Here is a 14,233-nt window from a genome sequence, read left to right as displayed (position 1 = left end):
TAATATGAAACACTCACTCTTTTTAAGTAGCATTTAAATAAGCATTTCCTGTAAGGCCATAGTAATAGGCATTGTGTCCATCCAAACAGCAATGGTTTATAAATATTCTGGGTAGAATAGTTGCAATGGCAGATGTGGAAAAACTGAGTAAATTAATCAATAGTAAACAGTCCCTTACTCTGTTTTATTATACCAAATAAATCAGATTATACTTGATGAGGTTATTTTGAGAGATCTGATAGATTAACAAATGTAGATGGTTCACTGCCCACAGTCAGAACACTGTTGTGATCATTGATTTGCCAGCATCCCAAGTAACATGAGTATGTATGTATTGATATGTAAACACACATGTATTTGGCTTGCTTTTACTTTTAGAAATATTCAGTATGTCCTCAGAACACACAATCCCCAAGAGATACTCCATTCTTTTTTGTTAGGTTCTAATTATGATTACATCATCATGAAAGTGTCTAGGGAAACCTTTAAAGGAAGTAAATTTAGAGGCCCCTGTCACCTGAAAAAGAAGTATACGTGATTTGTTTGGGGATGAGGATGGTAATTATTAGGAGCTCTTAGTATAGAAAGCCATGTAGTTAAAAGGGAACAATCCCAGACATATTTTTGGTTCACCTTTGTGAACCAGTTGCTCATTACTCCTCACTTGGGATGTGTTGATACAGTTGAATGGTCTGCCCACAGAATAGTTGAATTTGACCTGGATATCAATAGCCCTACAGACAGATTAAATTCAATTCAAGAAATTATCATTGAGCATCTGAGATATATGTGTGTGTGTGTGTGTGTCTGTACGTATATGTATGTATATATGTGTGTACATACTTATATATATTGAGGTAAGGCATGTAATTTTTTTTCAATTTTTAAATATTTTTATTTAAAGTTTTAAGTTTCAAATTATATGCCTCCCTCCTTCCTCTTTATTCTCCCCCCTCCTTTGGACAGTAAACAATCAGATATAGGTTATTTATGTGCAATTATGTAAAACATTTCCATATTAGTCATTTTGTACAAGAAAACTCAAATAAAAAAAAGAGTGAAAAACAGCGTGCTTCAGTCTGTGTTCCGATAATATCAGTTCTTTCTTTGGAGGCAAATATTATGCTACATCATTAGTCCGTTGGGATTATCTTGGATCACTGTATCGCTGAGAATAGCTAAGTCATTCACAGTTAATCATCATGCAGTATTACTGTTACTGTGTATAACATTCTCCTGGTTCTGTTTACTTCACTATGTATCCATTCATGTAAGTCTTTCAAGGTTTTTCTGAAATCATCCCGCTTGTCATTTCTTATAGCACAATAATATTCCATTACAATCACATACCACAGCTTGTCTAGCCATTCCCCAATTGATGGACATCCCCTCAATTTCCACTTCTTAGCCACTACAAAGAGAGCTGCTATAAATATTTTTGTACAGATATGTCTCTGGGATATAGACCTAGCAATGATATTGTTGGATCAAAGGGTATGCAACTCTTTGGCCATAGTTCCAAATTGCTCTCCAAAATGGTTAGATCAGTTCACAACTCCTTCAACAATGCATTAGTATCCCAGTTTTTCCACATCTTCGCTAACACCCAACATTTTCCTTTTTTGTCATTAGCCAATCTGGTAGTATGAAGTAGTACCTCCAAGTTATTTTAATTTGCATTTCTCTAGTCAGTAGTGATTTAGAACATTTTTTTATACGACTATAGATTGCTTTGATTTCTTTGTCTGATAACTGTCAGTTCATATCTTTGACCATTTATCTATTGAGGAATGACTTGTATTTTTATAAATTTGACCCAGTTCTCCATATATTTGAGAAATGAGACCTTTATCAGAGATACTTGTGGTAAAATTTTTCCCCCAGTTTTGTGCTTTCCTTGTAGTTTCAGTTGCATTGGTTTTGCTTGTGCAAAAAAAATTTTGATTTTATATAATCAAAAATGTTTTTTTACTTTTTGTAATGTAACTTTTATATTTTTTGTAACTTTATATCTTCTTTGGTCCTAAATTCTCCCTTTATCCATAAATCTGACAAACTAGTCCACACTCTCTTAATTTGCTTATGGTATCACTCTTTATGTCTAAATCATTACCCATTTTGATCTTATCTTGATATGTGGTGTGAGATGTTGGTTTATACCTAGTTTGTGCCATGCTGTTTTCCCAGTTTTCCTAGCAGTTTTTGTCAGATGATGAGTTTTTGTTTCAAAAACTTGAATCTTTGGGTTTATCATATACTAGATTACTGTGGTCTTTTACTACAATGTAATTTGTACCTAATCTATTCCACTGATCCACCATTCTATTTCTTAGCCAGTACCAGTTTTGATAATTGCTGCTTTGTAATACAGTATGATATCTGATAACTATGGCTAGACCACCTTCTTTTGCATTTTTTCATTGATTCCCTTAACTTCCTTGAGCTTTTGTTCTTCCAGATAAATTTTATTATTTTTTCTAAGTCTATAAAATAATTTTTTGATAGTTTGATTAATATGGCACTGAATAAAAAGATTAATTTAGGTTGAATTGTCATTTTTATTATATTGGCTTGAGCTACCCATAAACAATTAATATTTTTCTAATTGTTTAGATCTGACTTTATTGGTGTGAAAAGTATTTTATAGTTGTGTTCATGTCCTGGGTTTGTCTTAGCAGGCAGACTACCAAGTATTTTATGTTGTCTGCAGTTATTTTAAATGGAATTTCTCTTTCTATCTTTTGCTGCTGGATTTTGTTGGTAATATATGAAAATTCTAATGATTTATGTGGGCTTATTTTACATCCTTCAGCTTTACTAAAGTTGTTAATAATTTCAAGTAATTTTTTAGTCGATTCTCTAGGATTTTCTAAATATAACAAACATATCATCTGCAAAGTGATAGTTTTCTTTCTTTGTTTCCTATTCTAATTCCTTTAATTTCTTTTTCTTCTCATTGCTATAACTAACATTTCTAGTACAGTATGAAATAAGAGGTGACAACGGGCCTCCTTGCTTCACTCCTGATTGTATTTGGGAAGGCTTCTAGCTTATCCCCATTACAGATAACACTTGCTGAAGGTTAGGTAAATAGAATTTATCATTGTAAGGTAAGCTCCATTTATTTCAATGCTCTTTAGTGCTTTTAATAGGAATGAGTACTGTATTTTGTCAGTCTTTTTCTGTATCTATTGAGATAATCATATTATTTCTGTTGGTTTTGTTATTGATATGGTCAGTTATGCTGACAGTTTTCCTAATAATGAACCAGCCCTTCCTTACTGGTATAAATCCCACCTGGTCATTGTGTGTGATCCTTGTGATATATTGCTGTAATCTCTTTGTTAGCATTTTATTTAAAATTTTTACATCAATATTTATCAGGGAGGCAGCTAGGTGGCACAGTGAATAGAGCACCGGCCCTGGAGTCAGGAGGACCTGGGTTCAGATCTGGCCTCAGACACTCAACAAAAAAAAATTAGCCATGTGACCTTGGGCAAGTCACTTAACCCTGACTGCCCTCCAAAAAGCATATGTGTGTGTGTGTGTGTGTGTGTGTGTGTGTGTTAGGGAAATTGGTCTATAATTTTCTTTCTCTGATTTGGCTCTTTCTGATTTAAATATCAGCACCATATTTATGTCATAAAAGGAATTTGGTAGGACTCTGCCTATTTTTTTCAAATAGTTTATATAGTATTAGGGTTAATTGTTCTTTTTTTTTTCTTTTTAGCTTTTTGCTTTTTTGGAGGGCAGTTGAGGTTAAGTGACTTGCCCAAGGTCACACGACTAGTTTTTTGTGTTAAGTGTCTGAGGCCCGATTTGAACTCAGGTCCTCCTGACTCCAGGTCAGGTGCTCTATTCACTACGCCACCTAGCCACCCTGGGTTAATTGTTCTTTAAGTGTTTGGTAGAATTTATTTGTGAATCCATTTGGTCCTAGGGATTTTTTCTTAGGAAGTTCATTGATGCCTTATTCAATTTCTTTTTCTAAAATTAGATTATTTCATGTGATATATTCTAGACCCTACAAAGAAATACACAAATCAATAAGAAAGCATCTACCCTCAAGAAGCTTCCAGTCTAGTAGAGGAACTGAAAACTCTAGAATGTGACTATTTTGTCAGAAGCACTTCTACACAACAGAACTTCCAGGAGTTCTGGCCTCACTCATTCTTTCCCCTTCCCCACCATAAACCTTGGCTTAAATTCACACATTCCACTGTAGAAAAACAGCAACTGTCCTCAATAGCTAATGCCAAACTGAGTGAAAAGCCTTTAAACCTGTATAATTATGCCACTGTGTTATATTACCAATGAAATACCCACAGCGGCTTCTATGAATATGCAAGTATATTTCTAGGTTTGAATCACAAGATATAACAGATTCTCCTCTTCAAAGACCCAAGATATTTATTCATATACCAGAAAGCCAAATCCACCATGGTAATAAAAAAGTTGGTATACATTACCAGCAGGGAGCACCTCCATCCCCAAGCCTTCCCTTCATCAGACCTCTCCACAAACAAGCTTAGGCAAAATGCGCCTCTCTCACCCACACTAGCTGCTCTACCTCCCTCTCTCTGTCTCTCTCTCTCTCTGTCTCTGTCTCTCTCTGTCTCTGTCTCTCTCTCTCTCTGTCTCTGTCTCTCTGTCTCTCTCTCTCTCTCTCTCTCTCTGTCTCTCTCTCTCTCTCTGTCTCTCTCTCGTCTCTCTGTCTCTCTCTCTCTCTCTCTGTCTCTGTCTCTGCTCCACCTCACTCTCCCATTTCCTGCTCCACCTGTTACTGCTCCTGCTCCATCCATTTGGCAAGCTCCTCCCACCACAGGCTTCCTTGTGACTTGGGCTCAAAGCAGGTCACATAGGCCTATTAATGGGCAAGAAAGATCTTCCCATTCCATTAGCAATACATTAACAATACACATGTCTCATAAGTAAGTTCCAGTTTTGAATGAATGCATACATGAATGAATGAAGAAAAATATTTATTGTTTACTATGTGTATATTCCCATTGCTTACAAAAGGAAATGTAGTCTCTACTTTCAAGGAACATGCATTCTTCAGAAATATATTTCTATTATCGAGTATTAACTTTTTTCTCTCACCTTCTCCCACCCACCCCCACCAAAAAGAAAGAAAAAACCCCTGTATTGAATAATCAGGGTCAAGCAAAACATATACACATATTAGTCATGCCCAAAAATAAATTTCCTGTTTTGCTTATTGGTCTAGTATCTCTGTATCATATAGTAGATAGTGTTCTTTATGAGTCCTGGAATCATTAGTGTTCATTAGGTGATCAGAGTTCCTAAATCTGTCCAATTTTTTTTCATTTTTATACTATTATTGATGTTATGGTATAAATTATTCATTTGGTTCTGCTCTCTTCACTCTGTATCAATTCAAGTGTTACCTTGTCTTGGGAGCTTACATTCTAATAAATGGAGAGGAGTGGTGGCCAGAGAAAGGTGCTTCAGTCTGGGAAGTCACAGAAATTGAGTGCCATTTTTCAGTGAAGTCTTTATTGTAAACAAATGTTTTCCAACACAAACTCTGTTGTAGGCTGATCACACATCCAAATTCTCTACCTCTGGCCACTTTGGCCTCTGCTATACTGTACCTCCTAGGGACTGATCAAACATAAGGATTAGGAGCCTGGGTCAAAGAAGGAGTTGGTCTTGAGGTGAGTGGAGCAAAATTAAGAGAGGAAGAAGCATCAATTTTTTGACATTTATATGTTTCCAGAAGTTTGAACCTTAGAGTTTTGAAAACTAATAAAAGTGTGCCTCTGACTAGTGTATGTACATCACCTAAGAGTTTTCCTACATCTGTCTGTTTTAGGATTTTTATGGAGAGGGTGAAGAGAGCTGATGATGAGGATTTTGCATTACATTAGCGTTAAGATTTTTTTTTTGAAGATCCATCCTATGTATAACACATGATCACTTAGTTGCTCCTGTGAGATAAAAATGAAATAGTAGGCAATAGTCTCTATTCTCATTCTTACCATACTCTAAAAGGATGACAGGACATATACATAAAAATGATAGCAATTCCATATAACAGTTTCCTCATCTGTAAAGTGAGAGAATTGGCAAGGTGAAGGAAAAGGAGATATTTCAGAAACAAATTTGTGCATTTTTTATTGTGAGAAAAATTGGCTCTTCATGACAGCCAGGTATTTCTTTTGTGACAAGGTAGTACCTATGGTGACAGTATTTCCCAAACCCCAAATCAAGACATATGACCTGGCAAATGGTATTTATTTCTATTTTATTTATTTATTTTTCAAAACCTCTTATTAAAAGTACATTTTTTCTCTCTTAAATTAGGATTGTCTTGGAAAATCTGGGACAGTACTCCCATATAAAAATGAAGCTCAAAGCATTAGATGGACAGTAATACAGAAGAGAATTAATTTTCAGACTTTGCCAAAAACAGACAAATATTTTGTCATACATCTGAGATTTGGACTAAACCTCCCATTTTCCTTATAGTTCTGACATTCTGTAAGTCTAAGTAAATTGTAATATAGTACAGGCTTGTTTTCCATGTCAATGGTTAATCCTGTTTAAATTTTTTTTTAATTCTAAGGGATTTTCAATAACCCAAGTATCTGACAGGTTTCTCCATCTGCCATTTCTCTGAGGACCCTGAAACCATACTGGATTTTGTGTTGCCTTGATCATTTAGTAGACACTCAAATATTGGTTGATTATTTATGGACTTGAAAACAATGAAATGTCTAACTTGATTTTATTTTGGGAGATATAATCTTTTAATGGATCCTGGACTTATGTTGAACATGTCAGTAGAACCTGCTTAGGTGGTTGAGGTTGGGGCAATAACCTTGTAGTAGATGTCTCACCTTTGTAGTATTGAGCTGCAGTCTAGTGCACGTTAAGCTCAATTTGGGGCCCATGGAGGAGGGTAGGAAGGGAAGGAATAGCTGCTAATTAAAATGTTGTGATTGTAGAATAAATCAGTAAATAGAATAAGGTGGAGTTGTGGCTTTGTTCTGAAGAGAGACATTTTAAGTTGATTTCCTCTGAGGGAGAAGGGTTTGGCCATCTTCCAAACTGTTTTCATTCTCATTCTCTACTATTTTCCTCTACCAGGCATAGATTGATAAAAAGATTCTAACAAACTGACAAGATACAGTTGCTGCTATATCCATGTAGCCTGTGTCAGAACTGTTTATTTTATCCCTAGGGGCTATTAGTAATTTCCTAGAGGTTTTGGAGGTCCTCATACTTGCCTTCAGGAATGGCTTATTTTTAAAAAAACATTGAAAACCAATTTCTGTTATTAAATAGCAGGGTGGTCTTGTAATATGACAGAGATAGTTTTGTGGAACTTTTTCATTAAAAGCCTCCCCAAGACTCATTCATAAAAGAATGGATTTCCTTTTCTTCAGAAGTTTTGCCTACTTTTAACTACTTAACACCTGAACATCCTGATATTTAGATAAAGACATCACAAGTGATTGTTCTGGGCTGATTGTGACCTCACAAAGATAGGAGTTGAGTTTCAGTCAGCTTGTAGGAAAGAGTGAAACTGCCAAAGGGCATGAGATTATATATGTCAAAGAAAAAAAAACATGAGCCTCAAAAATAAACAAACCAAGGCTTTTTATTTCATATTTCCTCCACCAAGTTTCAGGAGACTTCTTGTGTAAAGGCGGTCCATGGGACTTAATTTTATACAATGCTTGGGGACAAGGGAACATCTCCTAGAGGTCTCTGTATGAGCCCATACCATGGTGATGTCATCAGGAAGGACCCTGTTTGATAAGGAGGCTTTACAAGGCATGAGGCTTAAAAAGCAAGGCTGCATGTAGGAGAGAGTAAAAAGCATAAGCAGACAGGAGTGGGAGAAATCGCATGGAATGCTGGACCATGGTGTCCCCAAATCCTAGTGTCACTTATGGACCGTGATGACTCCAGATCCACAGTGAGGACTTGAATACCTCAAGCCTACCCTGTTGGAATCCTGGGAAAGATACTGTCAAAGGCAGAAAGCAGAGCACTCTAAGCATTCACCACTGGGACTGTGAGTTCTGGAGTGGTCATTCTCTCCTGCTGTGCCAGAGAGGAAGAGGGATTGAAGAGGAATTAAGAGGGAATAGGAAATTGTCAGCCCTTTGTGTATGTGCACAGATATTCTACTTGTTTCTCTACCTTGTTGTTTGCATTGTTTTGTGTCAGTTAAATGTTTTGCTATTTGATTTATGTGTATTTGGTCGGGTCTAGCAAAAGAGTACTAACTACATCAGATGGGGGCTCAGGCCCATTTACTGAAATCATCCCAAACTAACCACATTGAACCCGGATGTGACTACATTTAAAATTGTAGAACGTTGCAGAACTTTTCAGTAGAGCCTATTACTTGGTGCCATTTAAAGAAATTTTGGTTTATAGTATATGATATTGTTTTACAATTTCCTTCAGTTTGGAGTGGAGGACTTTTTTTGTAATGTTCAGAAAGTATGTAATAGGAAAGATGGAGTATGATTTTCATGAATGAGATTTTCATAAAGCATTTGTCATCTCATATATGTAATCCTTTTAGGGAAATTGTCTATAGCTTCATCAATAAGCCAGCCCCCAAGGAAGATTTCATCTTGCTTTTGAAAAATCTATAAACAAAGGAGTGGCCTTGAGTTTAGCAGAGTGGGACAAATCCCTAGCAGAATGGGTGTGACCACTTACTTAGCAAAGGCTATAAAGTAAATTGAGATCTGATGTGTGAAAACTGAGATTAAGAAACAAAGAAGATTTTTATTTGTGTACTTTTCATTGATTTGACAATAGTTTCTGAGATTCCTAACCATAGTGGTTATCTGTCAAGGAAACTGCTATGGCCAACCCAGGAATTCTGTTTAGGGCTTTGAAACAGAAAGCTAGGAATCACTAACCCTCTTTGATTCCCAAGCTCTTTTTCCTATTTGTATACCTTTTGGAAAGCACAATAATAACCAAGGTTTCTACATATCCAGCTGAAAAATGGGATGAATCATAACATTATATCACATGGGAATTCTGGTTCTTAATTTTAAAATACTTTTTAATTCTTATATGATTTCACAATTATTAAATGTTGTTTTTCATTATTATGTGTATAGTAAGATTAATAGATATATAAATTATATACTTGTATGTGTACCAGTCTTTACTCTCAAAGATAACTGTTGGTGGCACTTGCTACCTAGACACAAAAATGAGTGAGTACAACTTGAAAAAACCAACGTGTGCCCTGTTTTGGTGCCATATACTTGTCCCTGCCATGGGGATTGGCTAAGGCTCTGGCTGATTCTTGGAGCTCAGAAGTGCTGAACTGAAGTAGGGCTGAAGTTCATCGAGTAAATTGCATTAATTATTAGCCCCCAGGGAAGGTCACAAGTCTTCTTAAGGAGGGATAAACTAGGTCTATGACAGTCAGTATTGGAATTGACCGAAGTGTGGCTACTACATTTCCAGCCAAAAAAACAAACACATAAGATGAATGTGAAAACAGCAGTCTTGTCCAAAGGCAATTATATATTGTACTATTAAATTTGTGAGGTTAGATATCCTTCTCCATGTAGGTATAGCAAATTATTTTATAAAAAAAAAACAACACCAAATACTTATTGAGCCACCACAGTTATCTCAGGTCTCTCGCAGTCTAATTGGTATTCTGTTCCTCTTCAGTCCTAAATCATCACCAGTAGAGTGTTTTGGATGACCACAGTAGAAACCATGGCACTAACTAGAGTACTAGAAATGCAGGACCAGTGCTGGCTCTAGGAAGAATTGTGATGCTCGGGGGCTTGTTTTCATTCTGTTCCGCTTTTGTTCCTGTCTTTTAATGTCTCCCATCTGGTGGCCTTTAAGTCCAAAGCCTCTTTCCTTTCATCTATTGCCTCATTTCCTCAGGACCCTTCAGGATGCACTAACTAATCTCACAGTTTGTGCCAAGGTGTTAATATCTGCTCTCAGTTTAACATGTTACCCCTCTGTGGTAATATTTACATTTTACCAAGTATCTTCAGTTGTTGTGTGATCCAAAGTGATATTTTAGATTGGGATTTTGGAGTTTTGGGGACAAGAGGTGGGGGAAACACCCTTAAGTTGAAGGAACTTTTGGTACCACTTTAAATAATGCCACATAAATGGTTTCTATTCCACTTTCCAGCAAGGTCAGCCTTGAAAAGAACAGAAAACAAAGAAGAGAGGAGAGAGAATAGCCATGGGGAGTGGGAGGCATAAGGAGGGGAATGTTGCATTGAGGGCCAGAGACTCTCTAATCAGGTCAAGTAGAACTAAACAAGAAACTTGGTTTCTTTAATAATATAAGTTTTATACCCACTTGCAAAGATCATTTTCAGGGTTCAGAAGCTTGATTTTCTGAACTTGAACTTATTAAGGAAAATAAAATACTTATTTCATAAGCACTTTGTAAAATACAAAGGAGAACATGAGAGTGCAATTCTGAGATACTTTGTTCCTACCAGCGTGGTCTTTTTTGAGTAGCAATATGGTGTTGCTTTAGTTAGTAATATTGTCAAGGCTCCCAGAATTAATAACTCCAATTCTCAGCACTACTTTAAGTATAGGAGAAAGAGAAAGGGAACAAGTATTTATTAAATATCTCCTATATGCCAGGCACTATACTAAGAACTTTGCAAACATTATTATATCACTTTATCCTTAACAACAACCCTACATATAGGTGCTATTTGTATATTTTTAATAATTTATAATTTTTATATGTTATAAATGAGGAAAGTGAGGCAAGCAGTGGTAAATTTGTGATATATGATGGCTTCTCATGCATATACTAACTAGTACAAATTTTTTTATAAATTTGTTTTCACTGTCAAGATTAGACACATACCTATGCAGGTGAGCAATGAGCAACAATGAAATTTGGCAAATTCCAAATAAAATTCTAGTAATTCATTTCCTATCCTTCAGTTTCCCTGTTATGAAAATAATTATTAAACGTCTACATCATTTTTACATCATCTTTTTCCTTTTTCCTTTAGACAATTCTTCCTCTCTCCAGGAAGATGAAGAAGTAGAGTTGGAAACCATCAGCTGGCACACTGGTGGCCCAGCCATGAATGGGCATTCTGCCACCCCATTGACCTCAGTTCGTTTCCCCAGCTGGGTGACTTTTGATGATAATGAAATCAGCTGCCCTCAGCCACAAAGCACCTCTACTTTAAAACCAGACCCAGCATACCCAGACCCAGTACTTCCTATCCAAGATGTGAATTGTAACTTAACTGGATCCTTTAAGAAGAGAGAACGTCCCAAGAGTAGCTTGGTAGACTTCTCAAAAGTTCAAAAACTAGATATTTCTTCCTTAAACCGGCCACCCTCCATAAATGAGCCCCCACCTTGGAGGGCAACTAACCCTTTCCTGAATGAGACCCTGAGGGATGTGCAGCCTTCTCCCATTAACCCTTTCAGTGCCTTCTTTGAGGAGCAGGAAAGGCGTTCCCACAATAATTCCATCTCCAATACCACAGGAAAAAGCCAGAGGGATTCCCTCATTGTCGTATATCAGGAGTCAGATGCCATCACCTTTGATGATTCAGTCAAGAAAAGAACACATTCTGATGCTGTTGAGAAGCTCAAACAACTACAGATTGGGGATCCTGATCACCTTGGTAGCACCTCTTTACCTGATGATGACCCAGCATCTTGGAGTAGGCTGGATGATGAGCTGAAGAGCTCAGCCCTATCCCGGCCCAGAGATGGTTGGCCCATGATGCTAAGGATCCCTGAAAAGAAGAATATTATGTCTTCCAGGCACTGGGGACCAATCTATGTAAAGCTCACAGATAGTGGCTGCCTACAGTTGTATTATGAGAAGGGCCTGGAGAAACCATTCCGAGAGTTCAAACTGGAGATCTGCCATGAGATTTCTGAACCTAAGCTCCAGAACTATGATGAAAATGGGAGAATCCACAGCATGCGAATAGATCGTGTTACATACAAAGAGAAGAAGAAATACCAACCTAAACCAGCTGTGGCTCATATGGCTGAACGGGAGCAAGTGATTAAGCTAGGAACCACCAGCTATGAAGACTTCCTGAGTTTCATCAGGGCGATTCAGGACCACCTTATGAGTTTGCCGGTGTCCTCCATGGACCTAAGCACAGTGGGTTTGAATTATCTAGAGGAGGAGATTACAGTGGATGTCAAAGATGAATTCTCTGGAATCTTGAGCAAAGGAGACAACCAGATTCTTCACCACCAAGTCCTAACACATATTCATGTGCTAAGTTTTCTCTCTGGACTTGCAGAGTGCCACCTGGGCCTCAATGACGTCCTTGTGAAAGGGAATGAAATCGTCTCTAGGCAGGATATTATGCCCATCACCACCACCAAGTGGATAAAACTCCATAACTGCCAATTCCATGGGTGCGTAGATGAGGAGGTGTTCAACAGCTCCCGAATCATCCTGTTCAACCCCTTAGATGCATGCCGCTTTGAGTTAATGCGGTTTAGGACCGTTTTTGCAGAAAAGACCTTGCCTTTCACCCTCAGGACTGTGGCAAGCATCAATGGGGCAGAAGTGCAGCTGCAGAGTTGGCTAAGGATGTCAACTGGTTTCTCCTCTAATCGTGACCCTCTCACTCAGGTTCCCTGTGAGAATGTGATGATCCGGTATCCAGTGCCTAATGAGTGGGTGAAAAATTTCCGCAGGGAAAGTGTTTTAGGGGAGAAATCTTTAAAAGCCAAAGTGAACAAGGGGGCCAGTTTTGGATCAACCAGTATATCTGGTTCTGAGCCAGTCATGAGAGTAACTTTGGGTACTGCCAAGTATGAACATGCTTTCAACTCCATTGTATGGAGGATAAATCGACTCCCTGACAAAAACTCAGGTAGGTAGATGATCTTCCTCTAATTATTTGAACATCTTGAAAGTTGTCAACAGGGCTGGTATCACTATTTCAAATTTTATTGTTCCTTTAAATTCGGGTTTTGTTGCTTGCTTGTTTTGCCTTCCCTTATATCCCCAGCGTGTGCCTGGAACACTATATGTTCTTAATAAATGATGCTTGTTGACCTGACTTCCCCACTTTAGCCTGCCCCCTCACTGTTCAACTACTTCCTTAAAACTTTAAAATATTCCTCTTAAATTAATTGAGTGCCTTACCAAGGCATCTTAGGAAAAGACTTGTTTTTATATGATTCTCTAAAATGTCAGTCCTGTTGATAGAAGCTAGCAGATTTCAGGTCCTGGGTTCTTCTAGGTTCCAAGAAAATTCCAGCCGAAGCATCTGACACGGCACAATCTTTTAATTATTTGCCAGTGATGATTTACAATCTGCATACTAGATGTGACTGAAAAGGATCAGTTTATGACCAGCCTTCCTTTCTGTATTTGGGAATGATTTGTGTCATTGGTTGGTTACATTTAGCCTGTGTCTCTATTTTTGAGTTGAGTTCACAAAGAATATTAGAATTGGAAAGGACTTTAGAGATCATCAAGTAGAGACAACCATCATTTTATAAGGAAATTGAGACCCAGAGAGATCATGTGGCCAACTGGAGGCCACATAGCTAGTGAGTGGCTGTATGGGTTCAAATCCAGGTCTCCTGAATTGTGCTAGTCTTCTTTCCATTGTAAAACCACACTGTAGAAAGGGCAGCTCCTGAACTCATGGACTCTCATAACCAGGACCTACCTTGCCAAATGCTCTGCCTGCTGCTGTCTGCCTTGACAGTTCCTACCTCCCCACTTTATACCTCTTGCTCTTGTTTTGGGCACAGTGATCAAGTCATTGGTAATAATTGGTTCTGAAAAGGGTATGACAGCTGACTGCCCTTTGGCTCTACTTACTGTCCTTATAAAACAAAATTCCCTTCTCTGGCTACTCCGCTACATGTATTACATTGAAATGTAGGCTTCTTTAGGGTAGGTACTCTCACTTTTGTATTTGTATCCCCAATACCTTTCATAGTACCTGGCATATAGTAGCAATATCTAGCATTTATGTGGCACTTTAAAGTTTACAAAGCAATTTTACATACTTTTCAGTCCCTGTAACAGCCCTGTGTGGTAGGGACTATTATAAATCCCCATTTTACAGATTAGGAAACTGAGGCTAGAGAAGAGGTTAAGTGACTTACCCAGAGTCTGAGGTAGGATTTGAGCTCATGTCTAACTCCAAATTAGAATCCAAGTCTACTCCTACTTAGACTCCAAGTCTAACACTGACCACTACACCACCTA

At 37.7% G+C, this 14,233-nt stretch overlaps 1 protein-coding gene across 4 annotated transcripts in view; it reads left to right on the top strand.

Moving 5' to 3' along the window:
- Positions 1 to 14,233, top strand: part of STON2 (stonin 2) — a 186,249-nt gene that overhangs the window by 148,695 nt on the left and 23,321 nt on the right. For all 4 annotated transcript variants that reach the window (XM_069092362.1, XM_069092359.1, XM_069092360.1 and 1 more), the window contains one exon: positions 11,028 to 12,878. In XM_069092362.1, coding sequence (XP_068948463.1) covers positions 11,028 to 12,878 — 1,851 coding nt within the window. The remainder of the gene's footprint in view (positions 1 to 11,027; positions 12,879 to 14,233) is intronic.

The sequence above is a fragment of the Petaurus breviceps genome, unplaced genomic scaffold (assembly GCF_028583685.1).
Source record: "Petaurus breviceps papuanus isolate PSGF00001 unplaced genomic scaffold, PetGlider_PUasm1.0 189, whole genome shotgun sequence".
NCBI classification, from domain to species: Eukaryota; Metazoa; Chordata; class Mammalia; order Diprotodontia; family Petauridae; genus Petaurus; species Petaurus breviceps.
Note: the sequence above shows the minus strand (reverse complement) of the source record. Positions and strands in the feature narration are given on the sequence as shown.